The 22,199-nt window shown below is 57.4% G+C and overlaps 1 protein-coding gene across 2 annotated transcripts; it reads right to left on the bottom strand.

Annotated features, from left to right (window-relative positions):
• Window positions 1-256: 256 nt before the first annotated feature.
• On the bottom strand, window positions 257-20,611 carry CBX7 (chromobox 7). Of its 2 annotated transcripts, none has more exons than XM_047740995.1 (6): window positions 20,313-20,611; window positions 17,887-17,930; window positions 10,960-11,025; window positions 6,541-6,607; window positions 3,730-4,081; window positions 257-3,380 (listed from the first exon to the last, which is right to left on the bottom strand). In XM_047740995.1, the coding sequence occupies exons 1-6, from the start codon at window positions 20,379-20,381 to the stop codon at window positions 3,226-3,228; spliced, it is 753 nt and encodes a 250-aa protein (XP_047596951.1). In that variant the 5' UTR covers window positions 20,382-20,611; the 3' UTR covers window positions 257-3,225. The 2 variants fall into 2 exon arrangements, with proteins under 2 accessions (XP_047596951.1, XP_047596952.1); XM_047740996.1 differs by having other exon boundaries at window positions 3,730-3,802; window positions 20,313-20,610.
• Window positions 20,612-22,199: the final 1,588 nt, after the last annotated feature.

The raw sequence follows: 22,199 nt of genomic DNA on the forward strand, positions 1-22,199 counted from the left end.
AAGGTGAAGACATCAGAAGCACCACTGGGTCTCGGATGATACCCTGCGGGGACGTGCCAGCTTCCACTTCCCTACACCCCCCTGCCCCAATTCATCTCACTGTACAACTGGAGGCTCTGGAAATGGGCTGGCCTAAGATCATGGTCGGTAACTGGTGGACCTGGGACCTCCGTCCCAGGCTGCTACCCTGGGGGTTGGAGTTCCTCCCCAGGCCCAGCTGTGACCCTGCCAAAAGCAAAGGCTTGAATGCAAGAGCTTTTTTCAAAATCATCTTTAATGTATCTTTAATAATTTTTTTGCCTCATTTACCAGATAAATCATCTAAATAAATAGATGCTATACAGTCTCTTACCAAGATCAGTACAAAAATAAACCGCGCTCTGCACCCGCTCTAGCCCTCCCAGCACACACACACTCGGAAAAGGCATGTGCTTGGAATCAGCCTGCACCCCCAACCCTCCCAAATACATTCACGTTGTCTGAACAAAGCTCGCCGCTCATTCCGTGCAAAGGCGGCGTTCTTGTGCTGAGACGTGGAGGCCGGGGCCGGGGCTTCCGAAGAGAAGCTAAGCCACCCCCCACGGGCACAGCGCCTCCCCCTGCGGGTGGGGAGTCAGCAATGGGACCATCCCCTTGGAGGGATGACAGGGCTCGGCTGGGCATGGCAAGTGGCCGTGCCAGGGGTGGGGGAATCCTCTCCTGGCCCCATCCCACAGCAAGAGGAAAGTACCACCCATGCTCTCTACATTCAAAATGGGCGGGGGCTGGGGAGGGAAGGACAGGCTGTCCAACTCGTTCTAAGCGCCCCCACCCGGGCGAGTACTGGCCTTCTGGGGAGGGGTGGGGTGGGGTGGGAGCTCAGTGTCCCAGGCCCCGCTGGGATGCTCAGGGCTGGACAAAGGTCTGCAAGACCACATCCAGCCCCTCATAGAGGTCTCCGTCCTGGGGAGCCGTGGGGAGCCCCGGCTCACAGGGTTCTGTTCTCTCTGAGCTGCGGGATGCCCTGTGCGTCACAAAGGGCTGAGGAAGAGGCAAGATCTGTCCAGCGGCAGCAGAAAGTCAGCTGTCTCGCTCCACAAATGGCCCCCAGCCCCGCCTCCCCAAATTGCACAAACAGCTCTTTGAAAGAGCCCGTGAGGCAGGACGAGGTCCCACGTCCCCTGAGGGTGGGCTGTAGGCCTTCTACTGCATGCCGCAGGCCCAACCCCAAAGCCACAGCCAACAGCATTCGATCAGAGAGGACCCCCCCCCCCCGGCCCCTGCCACTGGGCCACCTCCACTCCACCACCCTCACGTCTGTTGGGAGCCCGTGTCCTGGGAGAGACCCCCAACTCCAAGTTGCCCTTCCGGGACCCAGGGTCTCACAGCCGGACGGGGCAGGGGCAGGGGTAACTCTGCTGCCCCTCCTTCCCTGGCCCGCCCCCATATACTCCTCTAGAGTCAACTTCCTGGGCTGGGAGGAACCACTAGAGGGGACCACCCCCCAATGGAAGCACTGAATTGACCCTGGACAAGGAAGGATTAAGGAGGAAGGGGAGATAGAGAGACTCAGGGATTTAGGAAGCTTGCCAGCAGGGCACCCCAAACAAAAATGGGGTCTAGGCTGTCTTTGGTTTGGGAACTTGGAAAGAAGGGGTCTGGGGTAAGAATCACCCTATCCTCATCTCAGCAGGGTTCTGCTGACTTCCTCAGGACAAAGCAGAGCGGGGACAGGGCCCCACCTCCTAGTGCCCCAACTCAGGATAGCGGAAGTGGAGGGAGCCGGCCTTCTACTTTTGCTTCCCTGGTGCCCAGCCCCACCTGGCTTTTTCTCCCTTACTGGGCTGGAGAAGGGGCAGGGGAATAGCCCCTCCTCCTGACCTGGGAAACTACTCGGCCACAGGGCACATCTGTGCAGACGAGAGCCCCTCGTCTGGCAGCCACAGCCCCTTGCTGGCTGGGCTTATACACAGCCTGACCCACCATCCAGGGCAGCCCCACTGCAGGAAGACATGGCAGAGGTCCCCTCCCCTGCAGGAACACTAGGTCACTCCAGGCTGTGGCATTTAGGTTGAATGGGGAGGGGACGTGGAAGGGAAGGAGGAAGGGTTTCAGGAGTTGGAGGCTGCCCTGAGAAGGTGGTGGGACGCTCCCTCCCTCTCTGGGAGGACAGCAAAAGAGAAGAGTGGGTAGGGTTGAAAAGTCACCTGAGTCAGAGAAAACGAGAGCCCCTCAGGGGAGGAAGGACGGGGCCCAAGTGCCTCAGAGCCTGTGCTGACCCTCGGCACCCCTGCAGCTGGCCGGGGGAAGTCCCAGCCCCGCACCACATGCCCGGAGCCTCGGAAGCCACCTGGCCCTGCGCGGACAGCTGTGAGCAGACTGCGTCGGGAGAGACCCTGTCCCGTGACGTGCTGAGCAAGGCTAGTAAGTGTGGGCTGCCCGTGACAAGTTCTGAGGTGGAGTCACCCCACAATTCACCAGGTCGGGGTTTCTAAACCGGAGGTTTGCAAAACCCACTGTGCGCGACTGCAGACACAATGCCTGCGGTCCCGGCGTCCCGGGGCTGTGTGTGCACGCCCATGTGGCTGGGTGTGCACATGAGTGTTTCTCACAGGCCAGGTGATGTGGGGGGGCTCCCAGGGAGAAGGGGCCCAGCTGGCAGCCACCCCCAGGGAAGGGCATGGGGTGCACCCCACAACCTCAAAGGCCTCCTCCTGCCCCTCGTCTTGACCGGGTCATAGTTGGTCAAAGCCAGCCTCCATGTCCCACCACAAAGCTGGAGTGGAAAGTTAAAAACAAGGACTCCCCCCACCCCCAAAAAGGAAAAGGGAAACCATCCAGAAAGGCAGGAGTGGGGGGCTCAAGGGAGAGGGTTTGGGCCCTCCCATTCTCCTTTGGTTCCTGGGACCAGCTGCTGCGTCTCTAGAGAACGGTGAGGGAAGCATCCGAGAACAGGTGGCCCGGTCTCCAGCCTGGCCCGGAGAGGACCCCCTGACTGGCAGGGCAATGCCAGGCCGCCTCAGCCAGCCCCCAGAACAGACCACTGAGCCTTTCTGTAAATGTCAGGCGCAGAGAAAGGGGGCGAGGTGGCGGGAAGTGGCGGGAAAGTGTCGGGATCTTGCCCCCTGCTCCTGTTCCATATTTTTTTAAATAAAATAATTACCCTGCCCCCAACCCCTCCCCATCTCTGGAAGTCCCCACCCCAAGCCCAAAAGCAAACAGTTTAGGAAGAATAAAAATGAGGACTCAGAACTTCCCGCCGCGGTCCCGGAAGAAACCCTCAGCCGCCTGGGCCTCGCGGAAGGTGACCGTGACGGAGTTGGCGGTGATATCGGTCACTGTCACTTCACTTGGGGGGAGCACAGGAGTCCAAGGAGGGGGGCCCTCGGCCAGGTCTCCATCTGCGGCAGGCACGGGAGAAAGATGGAGAGATGAGGACGGCCCTGACCACAGCACCGGGAAGGCGGGAGCAGGAAGTGGGGGCGGCATGCAGACCCCTGCCCGCCCAGCTCTGGGCCTGGCTCAAGGCTGGACACCCAGGAGGAGGTCACTGCATTTGTCCTCCCTGCCTGGACCACCCTGCCGCAGCAGGGTCACAGGAAGGGCTGGAGCGGTGCCAGTGCCCCACGGGCTAAGTGGCCTCGGGATCGCCCTGGGCCCTCTCTGGGCATGGCAGCAACTGGACCTGCCGACTCCAGGGACCTCCCCAGCTCTCAGGGACTCCAGGCTGGGGCCGAGGGGCCACCTTACCCTCCTCCTCGGGGGGCTGCTCAGCAGGCTCCCACTCGCTGGCCGCCTGCAGGACGTCCGGGGCTGCTGGCTCCTGCAGGAAGAGCTCCCGTGGATGGCTGTGACTCTCCAGGTCAGGCCCGCGGGGCGGGAACTTCTTGCGTGAGAGCCGCAGGTACTTGTGGGCCTTGCGCGGCTTGCGGAGCGGGAAGGGCAGGGCGGGCACCAAGGGGCCCTTGTCCACCAGCTCGGGCGCCCCTGCCTTGACCACCCCCTCAGGGCTCCCGCTGCCGAGTGGGCACGTCAGGGAGAAGCAGAGCTTCTCCTTGCCCTTGGCCTTGTGGGAGCTCCGCAGGTCCATGCTGTACAGCCGCTGCGGGGGCAAGCCAGGGCACGGCGGGTCAGCCCTGCCCTCCCCGCCGCTGCCGCGCCTTTGCTCATGCTGTTCCTCCCGCCTGGAGTGCCCTTCCCCGTGTTCCGTGGCCCGGAGCCAGCCATTACCCAGCCCCACCAACCCGGCCCAGAAAGCCACCCCTGACCAGCCCCAGCCTCAGGTCTGGCCTGGGGCCACCACATCTCCCTGAGGGGTAGCAGGGGGCTCAGGGACGGAAGCCGCACAGTAGGAGAGCATCCCAGAGGACAAATTTTAAACTGGCCAAGAAAAAGCAAATCTGGATTTATGAAGCAGATAAACTACGGAGTTATTCATCACGGGGAAGGTATGTTTGCCTACTAAAGGACCCCCAGGGCTGAAAGAGCCAGCTTGCCAAGGAGATGGTGTGACGTGGATGCCCTGAGATTCTTGGGCAAGTACTCAAGGGGGGCACATGGCACTGGGTGCCCCGTGTCACGCAGCCACGGGGACGGGGCTCTGCCCGCAGCCCACAGGCTACTCCTTAGCCCCAAGCTGTGGCCCAGCCCTCTGGCGATGCCACCTCGCACTCTTGTTAAGATGGGGCTGGAGGACACGTGTTCTACCACCGGAGGGCTGCAGTTCTGTACTCCAGGATTTGTCTCACTGACTCGGGCCAAGAGGTGCACAAATCCAAGGAAGATCTTTGGTGCTAAGGCCCGGGTCCCTCCAGGACAATACCTTCTACGGCCACCCGTCACCAGAGGCCAAGAGCCCCCAGGAAGAGAGTGAGGCCGTGAGATGGGGCCTATAGGTCAAACGCTCCCCAGCTGGGAGCAGAGATCATACCCACAGGCCCCAGTCTCTCGTCCTGCCCGCGTAGGCCTGGCACTCGGCCCGGGTGCGGGGTGTTACAGGCCAGGAGGAGGGCTGCAGGGCAGGGGCCAGGACAGTGCTGCAAGGCTGGGAGGGCTTGTCCCATCGCAGCGTTACCTAAACCTGCTTCTTCAGCCTGGCTCAGCGGCCATCTCGAGCCCAGTAAACTCCTCCAACCCTGTAAGACGGTGTTCTCTGCCCTTCTCCACCTCACCAAGAGAGGACTGCAGCTCTGAACAGGCATCCCGGAGCCCCCGGGGTCAGACCAGGCTGTGACACCCTGGGGAAACTCCTGGCCCCCCGGAGCCTCAGTTTCTGCATCAGTGCGACGATGAAGAAACTGGAGTGGCCGGCCCCCGACGGGGCCCCAGCAAGGCCCGCCTCAAGGAAGTCACACCCACATCCCCTCGGGCCCCGGGTGCTGTGCCATGGGGCTCGAGAGCCCTTGGAGAGGTCCACGTGGAAAGTACCAGGCCTCCTGTCAACCAGAGCTGACTTGTGGGCACGGGACTAGCCGCCTTGGTAGCAGAGCGCTCCACTCCGGCCAAACCTCCAGACGGTGAGCGCTGGTTGACATCACAACCGTAACCCGAACTGTTATCACTAAAGCAGCAGCTACAGGACTCCTGAACTCCAGACCGCCCACACTGTGTGACACGCTGAGTGTTTACTGCTCTAAGTTGCTAGGTTCGGGGAAGACGCCGGAAGGAGGGATGCTACCTTCTGTCCTGGGACCCAATTCACGCCAAACCCCATGGAAAATGCCCACTGCGTGAAGGGAAACCCATCTTTTCTGCCCAAAGCCTCAGGTGATCCACACTCCAGAGTGGGCAGGAGGCTGGCCGCGGCTCACACTGTGTGTAGACCAAGAAGCCTTATCATTTGGCTTCGAACCCCTGGGTGAACCTCATTCAACTAGGGAGAGCAGGTACACTCGTCACCCCAATTCTACAGATGAGAAAGTTCAAGCTGAGAGGGGCAGAGACTTGCCTCAAATCACATCACTTCAAACTCCATCCCCTTTCCAAGCAAAGCAGTGAAGTCAGCAAAGTGGCCCCAAGACCTGGGTAACTTGGGGTGCCCCGGAGTCTAGATGCCCGCCTGTGGCAAAGGACTGGAAAAGGGGACCCTGTAGGTTTCCCCTTCCTCAAAAATTCCCCATTTCTAGGGCATCCCATGACAACAGTTCCAGAATTCTGAGTCTCCCTTTCTCAGGTTCTAAAATCCCAGGCTCCCACGTTTCCTCAATTCTAAAGTTTATGTTTCTGAAGTCCCCAAATATTACAATTTTGTGTTTTGGGGATTTTGAGCCTCATAAAGGTTTATTTACAAGATTCTAAGCTTTCAAAATTTTAGGCTCCCATCAGCCATATATCCACCCTCCCCCGAACCCCACAGCACCTCCCATCCAGGCTGTCTTCCTTCCCTCCCTCCCCCCACAGAGACTTACCCACTGAGCGCCCCCACCCCACAGTGCCCTGAGCAGAGCAAGGAGGGCAAGTGGTCCAGCTCAACTAGCTGGTGCAAGTGCGTGGGGCAGGGGAGACCGGCGGGGGGGGAGGGCAGGGGGACCTGTGGGTGGGCACCAAGGCTGACGGGGTTACCTGCAGCAGAAGCCGCTTGGGTTTCGGACCTCTCTTCCTATACCCCGACGCTCGGTCTCGCTCCTCCCTGGGGTGCAAAGCAGACGGCAGAAGAAAAGCAAACACGGGTGACATTTAAGGGAAAGTGAAGCGTCCACTCCGCCTCGCGCTCTGCAGTCTACAGGGAAAGGGGGACCCGCCATATGTCACTCCCTAATCCTAGGGCAGGCACTCCTCCCCACTGCTCTCTTTACACCGTCACGGTGGGGTCCCATGTTCAAATCCCAGGGCCTCGGTCTCCCCATCTGTCAAAAGGGCGGGGGCACAGCCACTGGTCCCAATTGCAAAGGGGGTACTTGGGTGACGTCTCCGAAAGTACGTGGGTGTTTACTGGGCTCCAGAGTCACACCAGAGCTCGGCTCTCCATACCACTGGGTACAGCCCCCAAAACAACACAGATCGGTTCCCGCTCTCTGGAGAGGGGTACAGAAACCTGTCAATCAAATTTGCCTCCAGTATCCTAGGGGGAGCTGCTGGGACTTGGACTGGTCCTCGTGTAATGAAGCTCTGCCCAGGTCTTTCCCCCTTTGGGATGTGCGTGACCCAGGTGGAGAGGACAGGCTCTTGCCTGTATCATCTGGCTCAGGAAAAGGAGAGAAACTCGCCTGTACTGAGGCCCTAGTGGATGCCAGGCTCTCTGCCGGGGGCTCTGCTCACCTCCCAAACGTACAGGCACAACCCGAGGATGCATACAAAGCCACACACGACACATGAGACAACACAACAGAGACTCCAACGACAGCAGTGCCAGAGGTGGTGAAAGCTTCAGAGCCATTTTCATTCTGCCAATTTCACTTCATTCCACCCCATTTTCTGTGGCCCCCACTGCAGAGGCCGTGTGGGCAGCTGAGAGAATGTGGAGGCCGGGAGCGCATCCCTACTTCCCCCCTGGCTGTGTGACCCCAGGTGGTCTCTCCAACTGAGCTCGGGGAGTCCAGCCGATCCAGGGCAGCTGTTTCCACCCCTCACCCTCTCCCTCAGTCCTCCTCCCTCCTGCAGAGCTGCGCCTTGTGCACTGGGCCCTCCCGCCGTCCCCGTGGAGTCAGCCCGCTTTGGGGCCCAGGAGCCAGCCATCTGATCACACTGTGACACCAGCCACTCAGCTTGCCAGGACCGACCTGCCGGCCTTTGAGGGTGAGACTCTTCTCTGAGAAGCCGCTGCTGGGCGGCTCCAGGCCCAGCTGCACCCTGACCCACGGGAGACCTTGGCCAGTCACCTCCCCTCTGGACCTCAGTGTCCTCATCCGGAGCAAGAGGGTCCCTTCTCCCTTGGTCACCAGGGCTCTCGGGAGAAGCAAGGGAGGTCCCTGGGATCTATCAAAATGGGGGGCGGACAAGTGAAATAATAAAGTGAGGTAGGAGAGAGAGGGACGAGAAAGAGAGGAAGAGGAGGAAGATGGGGGAGAGGGAAGGGCTGGAGGGGAAAGGAATAGTGATGGTGGCGTGTCTACAACTTCTCCACGGGTGGTGTTTACGATCATCACACACGGGACACTCTGCACAAGGCATCGCTCTACCTCCCCCCCATGGCCGCCCTGTGAGGGAGCCGCAGTTACTCTCCTCACCTTAGAGTCAGGGAAACTGAGGCACAGAGAGGTTAAGTCACTTGCCCAATGCCAAAATTCTGACAGCGTTGGCCGCTGAGCTCCAGGCTCCAGGCCTAGTGAGGGTCAGGCCCAGGGTCCAGCCAGGGCCAGCAGGGCAGGCCCGGAGCCCAGGCCGCATGACCCTGGTTTCTAACCTGCAACGTGCGTGCGTGAGTGCATGAGTGCGTGCGCGCGCGCGTGATGGGGAAGGGGTCCGTTCTATCCAGACTCACCACCCGGGGCCTGGTTTCTGTCAGCCTTGGATCCTGCCCGTCAATGTCCAGGGCTGCAGGGCAGTGGCACCCTGTGAGGCGCAACCTCTCAGCCTTTCCCTGCGGGTGGGACCCCGCAGAGGAGCCCCCTGGCCAGACTCCTTCTGAGTCTCTTTAAAACCCTGCAAGGCGCAGACTGGGGCGCCTGGGAGGTTCAGTTGGTTAAGCATCTGCCTTCGGTTCAGGTCATGATCCCAGGGTCCTGGGATCAAGCCCGCAACCGGGCTCCCTGCTCAGCGGGGTGTCTGCTTCTCCCTCTCCCACTATCCCTTCTGGTGTTCCCTCTCTCACTGTCTCTCTCTAGCTGACAAATAAACAAAAATCTTTTTAAAAAAATTTAAAAATTAAAAAATAAAATAAAATAAATAAAACCCTGCAAGGCAAGGGTTAAAGGGATGTCATCCCTCTTTTACCCCTCTTCACCAAGACTGGGAGAGAAGTAAGCCAAAAGTCACACAGTGGGTCTGTAAGTCTCCAAGCTCTTCCTTTGTTCCTTAACTGTTACATTTTTTGACTCACTCAAAGTAAGATCCAAATCCTCCACCAGGACTTATGAGGCACTCCCTGAGCTGTGCTCCCCCTTCCTTCAGCTGCCATACTCCTGCCTCAGCTCCCACACCTCACTCAACTCACACCACTCCAGCCAGTCACACTCAGAGCCACACTTGCCTCTGTGCTGTTCCCTAAACACTAGCTCTCACCCCAGGGCCTTTGCACAGACTGTTCTCTTCACCTAGGATGTTTTTCTCTAAAATACTTGCTGGGCTCATTCCCTCAGGACTCTGGTCAAACACCCCCGCCTAACCATCCCACTGATCCCTGCACCCTTCCCCCATCCCCTCCCCCCAACCCTGTCTTTGCAGCAGTTATGACCGTCTGATATCGTATACACTTATTGTTTTGTTTTGTTTTTATTGTGTGTCTCTGCATTGGAATTCAAGCCCCATGAAAATAGGGATATTTGTTGGTTTTGATCCTTCGCTGTGTCCCCAGCACCAGGGACAGTGTCTGGCATACGGCAGAACCTCACTAAAGACTTGTTGAACGAGCCAAAGAATGATCCTTAGTTACCGTCAGGGAGATAATTCACACACCTGTGCCCATACTCACTGATCTACAGAGTGCTTTCATACACCTTGCTCCCCATGAGAGCCCTGCAAGGTCAGCACAACTGTCCCCACTTCACAGATCGGGAGTATGAGGCCCCGAGAGGGAGGAGACCTTGCCCACCACCACACAGCTGGCGAGCGGCAGAGCCAGGACTCTAATTCAGGACTTGGACACTGGCCTGACGCTCTCCTCCAGGCAGTCCACGACATTCCACAGGATTCTCCCAAGCACCACAGTCCTTTTGGATCAAGGCCCCACCAAGCGCCCAGGAGCCAGAGAACAGCTGTGGGACGGGGACACCCTGATTTTTAAAGTGAAGAACAGGGGTGACTTTTCCTTGGAATGGGCAGCGAGACACTTCCTGCAGAGAAGCAATGGGAAGGGGGGCAAGGAGGGGCAGGGGAAGGGCACCGGACTGGGATTCAGGAGGCCCGGGTGAAGCCCTGGGTAGGCAGCTTCCCAGCTGTGAGGCGCCCCCCAACAAGCTCCTTAGCTCCCAGAGCCTCAGTTTCCTCATCTGTCAGATGAGACTCTCATCCCCGTCTCAGGAGGTTCCTGTAAAGGGCCAAATGGAAACGATTTTGTGCAAACATCCCGCCCTGTAAGGGTGGGCAGTTGGGAAGAGGCACAAGGATTTGGGCTGCCCGCTGGCAGGGAGGTCAGTAAAACTGGGGCTCCTGCAGCAGATGGGGGTGGCTAGACTCAAAAGACTCCCCAATCAGGAGCAACAACACCTTGTCAAAGCTTCCCCCTGAGATGCATCGTCACTGCCCTTAAGTGGAGCCGCCAATCACTGACCTACCTTCGGAATCAGAGCAGAGCAGGAGCAGATAAGGGACACTGAGGCCCAGAGGAGCCTTGCCCAGGGCCACTAAGCTGGAAGGTGGCCAAGTGGGACAGACTAGAACTTAAACATCCTTGCTCCAAAGCCACAGTCCCTCCCCTTTCTCAAGCTTCCACTGGACTTTCCTTCTCTTGGTGAGAGAGTCTCTACGGAGAATCTCTCTCGGATCTGTCACCAAGGTCATGACTGCCCATTAAGGACATTTCTGCCCCTCACACAGGGCCAGCTCTGTAAAGCATTTTTATACCCATCACAGCAATTGAAAGTCCTACCTTCGGGGAATCAGAGCCGGTGTTATGAGGGATGGACCAATTTACAGCAGAGAGTGAGGCACGGGGAGGTTAGAGAAGTGGCCAACATCACTCAGCAACAGGAAAGGGAGCCAGGGCCCTCAGCTGCTCTGGGACCTGATGTCCACCCCCACTTCTCCCAGCAGCAGACTAGACCAAGCTGTCTCTGCCAAACCCCAGTCCCACCCTCGTTCAGAGCCAACCCAGCAGTAGGCTCCATGTGAAACCTCAAAGCCTGTCTCATGCCCAGCCCCAGTGGCAGGCTGAGGCCCCCTTACTTCTCCTCATAGGCCATGACCAGGCGGGGGTCCAGGATGTGCTCTTCCGGCTCCCACGTGCTGTATCTGGGGAGAGAAGCAGGAGGTCAGAAGCTGCCCTGCTCCCCACCAGCATTCCCTGCAGGCTCTCGCCCCCTGCGTGGGCCCCCCTAATTGCCACCTACTCCCAGAACCTGTACCTGGCTGCCCAGGCTAGGTCAGGGGGCTCTGACGACACCAGAACTCCCCTCATTCTGAGTACCAATCACACCACCCTACAAAGAACTGTGTCCAATTCCCAAGTAGACCTCATGCTCCGAAGTACAGGGCACTGCTCCTGAGGCTCCCTTTTGGTGAGAAGCCTGAGCATGTGGTCAAGGGCAGAGGCACTGGCACCAGACCACCTTCTTTCAGATCCCAGCTCTTGAAGGATTTACTCAACGTCCCTGTGCCTCCACTTTCCCATCTGTAAAGAACTCTCGTGCTGCTGAACGTGTTCATCTAACTGCCTAGCACAGTGCCTGGTGCACAGGAAGTGCTCCATGCTTCCGGATGCTGTCCCTGCCCACCCTTCCAGCCCTGGTCCCAGTGCAGCCTCCTTTGACTGGGCTGACCTGCTCCCTCCCTCCTTGGCTCACAGCTGTACCTTCCCAGCCCAGCCTGAAGTTTCCTTGCCAGGCCTGGCATGCAGCAGGAACCAGGTAGATGGCTAGTGACTGAATGGTGCCGCAATCCCACGGCAGGTCCCCTTGGTATTTCGAAGGGGGACCCTCCACCACCCCAGACCACAGAGCGCCCCCTGTTGGGCCAGACTTGGGAGTGACAGCTCAGCACTTCACAGCTCAAGCCATCCTCCTTCCACCTGCGCTATTTACTTAACATCTGCCTCTAAAGCAGCTCACTTGTTTTGTTTAATAATTTTATTTTAAAAACAAACTTTAGGGGCGCCTGGGTGGCTCAGTGGGTTAAAGCCTCTGCCTTCGGCTCAGGTCATGATCCTGGGTCCTGGGATGGAGCCCCACACCGGGCTCTCTGCTCAGCAGGAAGCCTGCTTCCTCCTCCCGCTCTCTGCCTGCCTCTCTGTCTACTTGTGATCTCTGTCAAATAAATAAATAAAATATTTAAAAAAAAATAAAAACAAACTTTTGGGGCACCTGCCTGGCTCAGTCAGAGGAGCATGTAACTCTTGGTCTTGAGCCGTGTGTTTGAGCCCCATGTTGGGTGTAGAGATTACTTAAAAAAAAAAAAATAAACTTACCAAAAAAAAAAACCTTATGATTTCCATAAATGGAAAAACTAGAGTCACTCACCATAAACAGATGCTGATAAATAGAAAATGAAAAGTTTTAAAACACGTACCTGAATGTGTCTGTATATATACATATTCGAATATACAACATACGTACAAACATATAAACACGGGTACGTTCATGTGCATACATGTATATGTACAAACAACACCAAAGCAATGGACTATGATTCTGGCCCAGGCTGCACCCAGCTCTGCTGGGCAACAGGGGAGGTGAACAGGTATCAGGGAGGTGTTAGGAGGCAGGAAGAGGCTGGGTAGAGACTCTGCTCCTGCTGTCTCCTAACCTGCTGGGCTAAAACCTTCATCTTAAAGTGACAGCTACCAGTAGTCCAATGCGGATTCGAAGAACAAGCTACCCGAGGACAGAATCCTTTCCTCCTTCCTTCCACCGGCACTTCCTCACACCGACTTTGTGTTGGCCCCATGTCAGGCTCTCTGTGCACTCAGCAACAAAGGTCTGAGCCCTGAGGACCTCACAGTCCCTACCCTAGCGCCCCACGCCCAGCCTGATCAGGCACAGTCACGCCTCCCTTGTACAGGCTGTGCTCTCCACCGGAGGGAAAGTCCCTCCATGATCTCCTCCTCATCCTTCAAGAGCTTCCTCTGACAGCCTCCTCAAGCTCCCTGCAGAATTCACCCTCCCCTCTGCTGCTCTCCACAGCCTGGTGCACTTGACACCTGCCAAAATTTCTGATGAATCCAGCTGGCATCCTGGAGGGCAGACTGCAAGCCCTCTCCAGGGTGCCCAGCCTCACACCCTGGGTGCTCTGGGAATGATACAGAAGCCACTGCAGAGTTCTGTTCACCCTAAAGAAAGGCTAAGAGTGAAACTGGGGTTTTTCTGATACTTTGCATAAAGCCCAAAGTATAAGCAACCAGAGACTGGCAGAGACTCCAGAACTTCCTCTTGCAAAACAAAGGTTAGATTTCTTCAGCAGTAACTAGTTACAAGGAAGGAGGAATTTTGTGTTCCTCCTATGTCCTCTGCCTCGCCCTCTCTCCTCTAGCTGTTGATGTCTCTACAGTGTTCCAGTCTTCTCTGTTCTGCCCACTTCCCCACTGCCCTGCCCATTTTTTGTTGATGTGGGTGCTGTGTGGTTCCCGGCAAGTCCCTAACCTTCGCTGGACCTCGATTTCCTCATCTTAAGAATCACCACCATCACCATCATGGTAAGAGCACCACTCACTACCGGGGACTCATCTATTCCTTATAAAACCCCCATAGGGTAGGTTACCCTATTTAAAGATGAAGAAACAGGCACAGAGGTAAGCATCTTGCCAAGGTCATTGAGACAGTAAGTGGCCCGTCTGTGGTTGGAACTGTTGAATCTTGGCCCCTCTCTACCTTTGGGTCTCTCACTTGTCACTGCATCTGGCTCCCCACCGGTCTGTGATGTCCTTGGGAGACGGAGAGTGCCTGACTACGTCCTGTGTCTGACCGGGACCTTGCACACAGTGGGTGCACAGAAAGGCTCAGCGGATTCAGGGCGAATCGTTACAGGGCCGGGAGGCGTGTTGACAGGCTCAGACTATGTAAGCAGCAGAAGGCCTGGTCCTGCTCCATGCTGTGGGAGAGGAATGGTTGGAAGTCTGCACTACGGTCTCAGTTCTCCGGACATCTCCGCCCCCTAACGTGGAGGCCATTAACACCGCTCCACGATGCGGGGAGCCAGGGGCCACAGCCACCGCAAACGCGCTCTGGGCGCAGGCAGGACCAGAGCGCGCAGCGGGCGGGCGGCAGGGCGGGTGGAGCAAGCTGAGGGACTGCGCGGGCAGGGCGGGAACCGAGCGCTCCGTCGGGGGCGGAGAGCCCTACTTTGCCCCGCCCCGCCCCGCCCCGCCCCCTGCAGGGCAGCCGTCGTGCGCGCGCACGCACGGAGGAGGGCGCGCCCCGGATTACCAGGCCGGCCAATGGGGAGCGGGGGCGGGGGCGGAGCGCGCCGGCCCCGAGGTAAACACGGCCACGTGACCGACCGCCCCGCCCCCGAGACCGGGTAAACAGGCTCCGGGCCGCCCCGCCTGAGCCGCGCTGCGCAGGCTCCCGCGGTGCAGGGGGCGGGGTCCCCCAAAGCCAGGCCCGCCTCAGTCCCCCAGGCCGATTTAAAGCTCCCCAAAATGAGAAGCAGCGCGAGGCGCTCAGGTCCGAGACTGAGGGGCGCGGCGGTGCGCAGGTTAGTCCGTTTACTCATCCGTGAAGTGGGACTACCAAAGGTCCCTGTATTGGGGGCTTCAGCGACCATTAGATGTCCTCAGCCAGGTGAAGCACTTAGCTCAGTGTGATACATAATAAAAGCAAATACTCGTTAATTAAATCAGTAACAATGGAGTGCGAAAACCTGCCAGGCCAGAGCCCTGGACTCTGCTGCTGCTGCCCAAACCCAGCGTTGGAAGAGGAAGGCGCGCCTCCTCCGTCCCTGGCACTGGGTTATGAAACTTTTGTCTCAGGCAGCCTTCCACAGGGTCCTGTGAGGCTATGGCCTTACTTTACAGGTGGAGAAATGGAGGTGCAGAGGTAGAGGGCTTTGTAAAGCTACAGAACTAGGGTTCAAAGGCAGCTTGGTCTGGCTCCAAAGCCTAAGCACTTCCTTCTGAATGGTCAAGAGGAACAGGCAAAAGATCCTCAGTTGCAGAGCTGATGGTGTATCACAGGCTCTAGACCCCAAGCCCTGGGATCAGGCAAACCATAGTGCAAATCATCCCAGTTGTATTTGACCCTGGGCACAGACTCCTCTGCTAGAGATTTCTGTGTGCCCATCTGTAAAATGGGTTGTCATGAGGCAATTAAAAACGGGCCAATGCCTGACTCATACAAGGTGCTTATGGATTAGCAGCCTGCTGTGCCCACTGACAATATCATTACCAAATCTCCACGGAGGCGGTCCTCCCTAAAAGATGGGGACGTATTCACAAGTGAGGAAAGAAGGAAGGAATGCATCTCCAAAGCGGACAGAAGTCCTGGGCAGGCAGGGTATCTGAGGGTCTGTATGGGTCAGAGAGCCTGGAACTAACGATTTGACATCCTCTGCCCTGTGCCCCCAGCCCCTCCCTGGGCAATTTGCTGTACCTTCCAGAACAAACAAGATAGCTCCTCTGCCCCATCTGCTGGGGAGGAAGGGCAGTCATTTGTCTGCAGCTGGGGACAGAAAATGGGCAAAGCATGTAATGGTCTAACATGGGCCTGGCACAGAGTGAGTATATACCTAAATTATGCTTTCTGTTATTAATATAAGCCTCCTTGATCAGGGCCAGGAAGGTGTTGCTCAGCAGAAGAATCTGACTCTCCTCCCCACCAAGGCTGGCACTACCCTAGCCAAGGCTCCCAGGCCTGCAGGGAACAGCCTGCCCAACTACCCACTCCCCCCACTCTTTCGCAGCCTCTTCTCCAAGCAAGGGCCCCTGAGGGGGGGAGGGAGACTAAAGCCCAAGTGGATTACAAAGGAGCCCGGGGTTCTTCTGCTTCTTCCCCTAACTGAACCTGTTTTCCTCCCCAGTGAAGTAGGGTGATCCAGTCAGTGGTTGGCAGAAGTAGGTACCATACTGCATGGGGTTGGAAGTTATAGTCTTATCATGGTTTCCCCTCTTTGGGCCTCAGTTTCCCCATCTGGGACTGACCTAAGCCATCTCTAAGCCTCCTCTGAGCTCCTATGAGGAATGGAATCTCCCAGATCCCTTTCCTGGCTGCAGGGAGACCTAGAGGCTGAGCTGTCTAACTTCGCATTAACAGCAAACATTTCCTAAGTGCCTGGCCATCTGACAATGCACTGGGTACCTATCTCCATCACCCAGTCCTCACAACAGCACCGTGATAGAGGCTTCATTATTCCGACTTGTAAATCAGGAAGCAGAGGCCCCACCATGTTGGGGACCTGGACAGCTGTGAGCCAGCCAGGAACCCAGGACCAAAGTGCAAGGGAGCCAGCAGTACCCCAGGTCATCTGGTTCTAGCTCCCAGAACTCCTCCAGGGAGTCACAAGAGGCTGTCACTAGGGCCCACCTGGTGGTCTCAGCATGTCACGAGACAAGCAGCATCAGGGCCAGGGGCTCAGGTCAGCAGAAACAAGAGGGAGTGCTCTCGGAGTGCTAGGCCCTTCTCTCCTGGCTAAGGCTCTGATAGGCAGACCTATCCATGTGGGATTGAAAAAGCGGAAGAAGGAACTTTTCCTTGATAATACCTCTGTTTAGAGAAAGAAATCTTTTAAAAGCTGGAGTCTTTTGAGGAGGAAAAATCACCAACAGTGCCTGAAAGGCCAACAGGCTGGTCATTACGCTCCAATGTATTGCCTTCCAGTGCAGAAGCTAAGGGAGAGAGCACACCCAGGGGGTCGGTGCTCCTGCCGCCCACCCCAGGCACCTTCCTTTCCTAGCCCTGCCTCAACTCCTACTTCTCCTTCACCCAGCCTAGAACGCCACTTCTCACGTGCCCCAAGGAGGAGGGGATCCTCCCCCAGGTCCAGGGTGTTGGCAGGGGGAGGCAGCAGGAGTAGACCAGTGCATTCTCAGGTTGGCCAGTCTCCAAGCCCGACCTCAGGATGCCTGCAGGTCGCCCTGAACACCTGCACCCAGGACTTGCACCCCACAAGGGGAAGGAGCGTGAGAGAGGAGAGCTGGGCCCGCCCTCTAGAGTCTATTTTGCAGATCGGGAAGCTGAGGGAACACAGGCTGTATTTCCCTCTGCTGTGTCTCCCTACCAGGCCCCCAAGATGCTCCCAGAACCCAGGACCTCAACACAGGCAGGGCAGAAAGCCCCTGGAACACACAGCAGACGCTCTGGGCAACGGGGGTTTCCAGGAGTCAGTCCCTAGCACCGAGGGCAGGGAGGCAGGGCACCCACAAACCAATGAAGAGGCCCCACGACTGGTTCATTCCCTCCCACTGCCACCCTCTTGTTGGGAGGTGATTGGTTAGTAAGAAGGTTCCTGATTGGACCTCAGCAGGAGAGGTGGAGCCACTGGGAGAGGTCCTAGACCCAGCAATCTACCCCCCAACTCTGAGATGGAGGAGGCATAGAGGAGATACCCGAAACTGGGGAGGCCCAGTTCAAGTCCACCTCTGCCTCCACTTGCTGTGTGACCTAAGGCAAGGTGCTTACCTTCTCTGAGCATGTGTTCTCATCTTTAGAGATCACCATCATACCTACTTTACAAGGCTGTATGGAAACCTGTTTGGTACACTGCAGAGTGCTGTCCAAAGGCAAAGTGGGCTCAGGCTCTGGCCCTAGCTCTGTGGTACTGTGGATTCATGCCCCACCGGCTAGACGTGTCTTATCCAGCCCCCCAAACCGCACTAAGCTCTGTATTTGCTCTACCTCCGCCTGGCCAGCAGCCATCTCTGAAGCCAAGATACTGGGCCTTCACCTCCTAGGTGCCAGAAAAAGCCAGAAGAGGGGAGGGGAGGCTCCAGCCAGAAGATGGAGCTCAACCCAGAGGGCAGCAGGAGAGAAGAGTGGGGCCCACTCTGACCCTCATGTCCCTCTAGCCCCTCAGCTGGCAGAGGGGTAACGGGCCCAGAGAAGAGAAGATTTAATCAAGCTTCGAAAGCCACTAAAGCAGCTGGAGCTAAAAGCTAGGTGGGAGAGAGGCAAAAGGCGAATGAAGGATGAACAGTTAGGCAGACACAGACACACAGAGGAGCCTTACTTTGGAGGCCATCCTTTCCACTTCACGAGATATTCGACTTTACCCTGGGAAGAGAGAGAAGCAGACACAGTGAGATACACAGCTGCCCCAACAACCACTCACAGGACAGTAAGACCCAATACTTTCTGCAGACTGATGTTCCCCCAAGACATACACAATCCAGGGACACTCCACCCCCCGCTCACTCTGCACCAGATCCCCACCAACCCAGAGACACCCAAACTTTGGCTGCTGCATGACTACCCCAGACTGTCCTTCCTGTGAAAGCACAGAAGGGCATCTGGCCCCAAACATTTCTGGGGCTTCTGTGGCAGCTCAGAGCCCATGTCACACATGGGGAAACTAAGGCCACATGGGGCATGTATCACCAAAGATCCAGTGCCCAGAGTCCCACGGCTAAGACCGTAACTCCTCTAACTTTTTCGAACAGAAGACTCTCCAAATTCTAGAAAATTCCTCACTGGCATGTTTCCAATGGCTCTAGCCCCACCAGCCGCTTCCCTGGGAGAGGCTGCCTCTGGCCCAGGGGTTGACAGGCAGATGACTTTAAGGCTTTTAACTCAAGGGGCACCTGGGTGGCTCAGTGGGTTAAAGCCTCTGCCTTCGGCTCAGGTCATGATCCTAGGGTCCTGGGATCGAGCCCCGCATCGGGCTCTCTGCTCAGTGGGGAGCCTGCTTCCTTCTCTCTCTCTCTGCCTGCCTCTCTGCCTACTTGTGGTCTGTCAAATAAATAAATAAAATTTAAAAAAAAAAAAAAAAGGTTTTTAACTCAAAAGACCCTGGCAGGACCCCAGAAAAGGCTGACAAAGTCTCCACCTTCAGGAGTGATGGTCACCCCTCCAGTAGTTAGAAAATAGAGTCTGACCCCTCCCTTCCTCACTGACAGGGGCCTGGCTTTCCAGTCCCACCCCATGGGCACCAGAACTCTAAGACCAAGATATGTCACCTCCTCAAAGAGGCCTGCCCTGACTAACCCTTCTAACGCCATCCCTCCCACCTTCCAGTTCTCTTTCTGCATAGCACACAGCCCCCCTGGAAGGCATCTATGTTTATTTCCTTGTTCATTGCTTGTCTCCTCTGCCAGAATGCTGGCTCCATGAGGGAAGGGATGTCTGCTTCCCTGGGGCTTAGAATGGTGCCTGGCACATAACAGAACCTCAATAAATATATTTTGAGGGAACAGCTGAAGGAATGATGTCCTTCACTTTCTGGCACTACCATGAAGAAGGAGGATAACCACTGTATCTGCTTAGGCTACTGTGCATGGAAAGCACTGGGCTTTGTGGAATAAATTAAAATCGAGGAAATCCTGGAGGAAGGGAGAAGGAGGAGGGGCAGCCCTAAGAGTTCAACCCCATCAGAGCAGAAGGAAGAAAAGCCCCTGGCACACCTCGACCTTCACCCTTGGCTCTCGATGCCAGGACTGAGTTTTCTCTCTCCAAAGATGAGCTAGCCATTAGCCAACTTGAGCTCCTGCTTTACCCCCATCTCTGCCTTGCTGTGTGACCTTGACCAGGTCACTTCCTCTGCCTGGGTCTCAGTCTCTGCCTCTGTCAAACAGGAGCCGGTGACCTCTAAGACCCCTCCCAGCCCTGCCACTGGAGCCTCCCAAGGGGCTGCAGAGGGGAGATAAGGGGAAAGGATGGTGGTGAGCGCCGGAAGGACTTTCCCCAAAGGCTTCCATCCCCCCATCTCTCGTCTGAGGAGACCACTCTGCAAACAGGTGCACAGGAAGTATGAACCCCCGCGGCGCGGGTACCCGAACCCAATGGAACAGATGCCTCTTTCAATTGCAGGGCATGTTTTGGAGGCGAATGGAAGGGGGAGGAGCTTAGAGGATGCCCCAGCGCTGTAGGCGGCCTCACTGAGCTTGGCCGGGCGGGGCTGAGACTTGGGGTGGGGAAGACAGAGAGGTGTGCGCTGCAAGACGGGGAGAAAGCCGGAGGTGGGGGTAGAAGGGATCCGAAAAGGTCGAAGTCCAGAGTTAGACCTCAGAGGCAGGAGGCTGAAGCTCCGCCTCCAACTTCAAAGGTCTCGGTACCGAGCCCGGAGTCCTGAGTTCGAGACCCAGCTCCGACGCTAACACACCAGCGAGCCTTTTCCTTAACTGGGGCCTCCATCTCCCCTTATTTAGAATAAGGAGAGGTTGAGGAAGGATGGCGTTCAGGATCCCTACAGTCTGACCCCAACCTCCAGCTCTGGCGGGCTCAGCTGCCTCCAGGATGCCGGGGCGACAACTTTTATTCTACTCGTCCTACAAGGTGGCAGGGGAAACTGAGGCACAGACTGGGGAGACGAGCCCAGCAGCGCGGAGCCGCCTGGGCCCCCGCCCCACTTTCCCCCTCGCCGCCAGCGTGGAAGGGACGGTGCTGGGGACAACAGGGGACCCCAGAGGGGTCCTGGGAGCCGCCCCCAGGCAGCCTCACCTTCCGCACGCGCTTCTTCCGGATGCTCTCCACCGCGAACACCTGCTCGCCGATGGCTGACAGCTCCATGCGGGGCGGCGGGCGAGCGGGCCCGGGGCCGGGCCGGGCCGGGCCGGGGGCGGAGCTGCGGTGCCGCGGCTGAGGCGCGCGATGCTCGGGCCGGCGGGGACCCCGTCACCCTCGCCCGGGCGCGCACGCGCACGCGCACGCGCGCACACCCCCTCGCGCTCCCTCACGCCGCCGACGTTCCATTTTTGAACCTGCGCAACGTTTTCCTCTGCGCGAGCGAGCGAGCAAGCGAGCGCGCGAGGAGGGGGCGGGGCGGGGGCTCGGCTCGCGCCCGGCAGGTCACGCCCCTCCCTCCTGGGCCTCCCCCTCCCCGAGGGCCCCGCCCCGCCCTCGATGGAGCCCCGCCCCGCCCCGCTCCGCCGCCGCGCCGGGGGCCGCGTGCTGCTGCCTCGCGGCGCCGGCCCGCGGGACTTATTTGGCGCGGGCGTCGTTTGGTGTCGGGGCGGAACGAAATCTCAAGACCGAGACGCGTTTCTTAAAACGCTCCCGGTGACTCTGGGAGGCCAAACGACACGCCCCGGTTCGGCCGACGAGAAACGGGCCGAGCGCGGAGGCCATGTGTCCCCCCTCCCACAGCGGAGCGGGCGGGGCCGGGGCGCGGACCCCGAGCGGCGGGAGGGCGGGGCCGGCCAAGATTCGCTTCTGCGGACCGAGGCCTGTGGGTCCGGGCTCCAGAGCGGCGTGGTTGGGCCAGTCCTGAGCAGGCGCCTGCATGTTAGTCTGTCCGTCCGTCCGTGGGCGGCTGTGCGGAGGCCCCCCGCTAGGCAGTAACTCGCGGCAGGTGTGGCGGGGGCGGGCTTTTCCGCCACGCACTTGGCGTTTGGCACATAATAGTTGTCCTACTGTTTGTGGAATGAATGGATCTTGAGGTCCCCAACGGACTCTGCCTCTCCCAGGCCATCCCCCTTCTGTTTTCGCTCCGGCGCCACCATTCCTGCCCGCCCGGCACCGCGCCCCTTGCGCTCCCACCGCCTACCTGCATGGATCCCAAGTCCTGCCTCCCTGCCCTGCTTCCCTGCACACCCCTCGTCCTTTCCGCGGGACTGCAGCGACTACCTCCTCACTGAGCTGCCGCCCCCTCGGAGCCGCGTCCACAGGGTGCCAGCGCTCTCTCCAATGCAGATCTGACTTGGTCACCCTCGTGCTTAAACACCTCCCGTAGCTCCTTATTCCCCTCAGAGTAAAGTCCAAACGCCTCTGTCTGGCGCACAGAAAAAAGAAATGATAGATTTACGCTCCACTTTTTATCAGAAGCAACGGAAGCGAGCCAGAAGGCACTGGAATGATTTATGTCCAGGGAGAAAATAACCATCATCTTAGAATTACGTACCCAGTGCAAATTTCTTTCAAAAAGTATGTGCCCAGTGAAAATATCTGTCCAGGAGGGGGAGAAATAATAACATATACAAATGCTAAGACTAAGCCTTTGCCACTATCAGACCCTCCCTAAAGGAAATTCCAGCGGAAGAACTTCAGACAGGAGGAAGATGATCACAGACAGAGGTCTGATGCAATAGGGAATAAAGAACAATGAACATTGACGATATAAAACAATAACAATGTCTCCTGGATAAAAACAGAATTAAAATGCACAAGAATAATAGCATATAACTTGGATGAGCGGAGTTAAAGGATTCTAAGATCCTTATGTTTGTCAGGAAGCAAGGGGAGATACCAAATATACTTAGACTTGGCCGAGTTAATGTAAGTTGTGGTTACCAGGATAAACTAAAAGAATGGAAATGCAGCATATAACATTTATCCGAATTATTAGAGGAGGAAAATAGAATGAGGAGATACACCCAATCAATCCTAAAA

This window comes from Lutra lutra, chromosome 8, assembly GCF_902655055.1.
Source record: "Lutra lutra chromosome 8, mLutLut1.2, whole genome shotgun sequence".
Taxonomy (NCBI): domain Eukaryota; kingdom Metazoa; phylum Chordata; class Mammalia; order Carnivora; family Mustelidae; genus Lutra; species Lutra lutra.

Coding starts and splice junctions, on each gene's coding strand:
- CBX7 (XM_047740995.1), bottom strand. CDS start 20,381: ATGGAGCTGTCAGCCATCGGCGAGCAGGTGTTCGCGGTGGAGAGCATC. Junction 6,608..10,959: donor GTCATGGCCTATGAGGAGAA/GTAAGGGGGCCT, acceptor TTTGCACCCCAG/GGAGGAGCGAGACCGAGCGT. Junction 3,381..3,729: donor GCAGCCCCCCGAGGAGGAGG/GTAAGGTGGCCC, acceptor TGCCTGCCGCAG/ATGGAGACCTGGCCGAGGGC.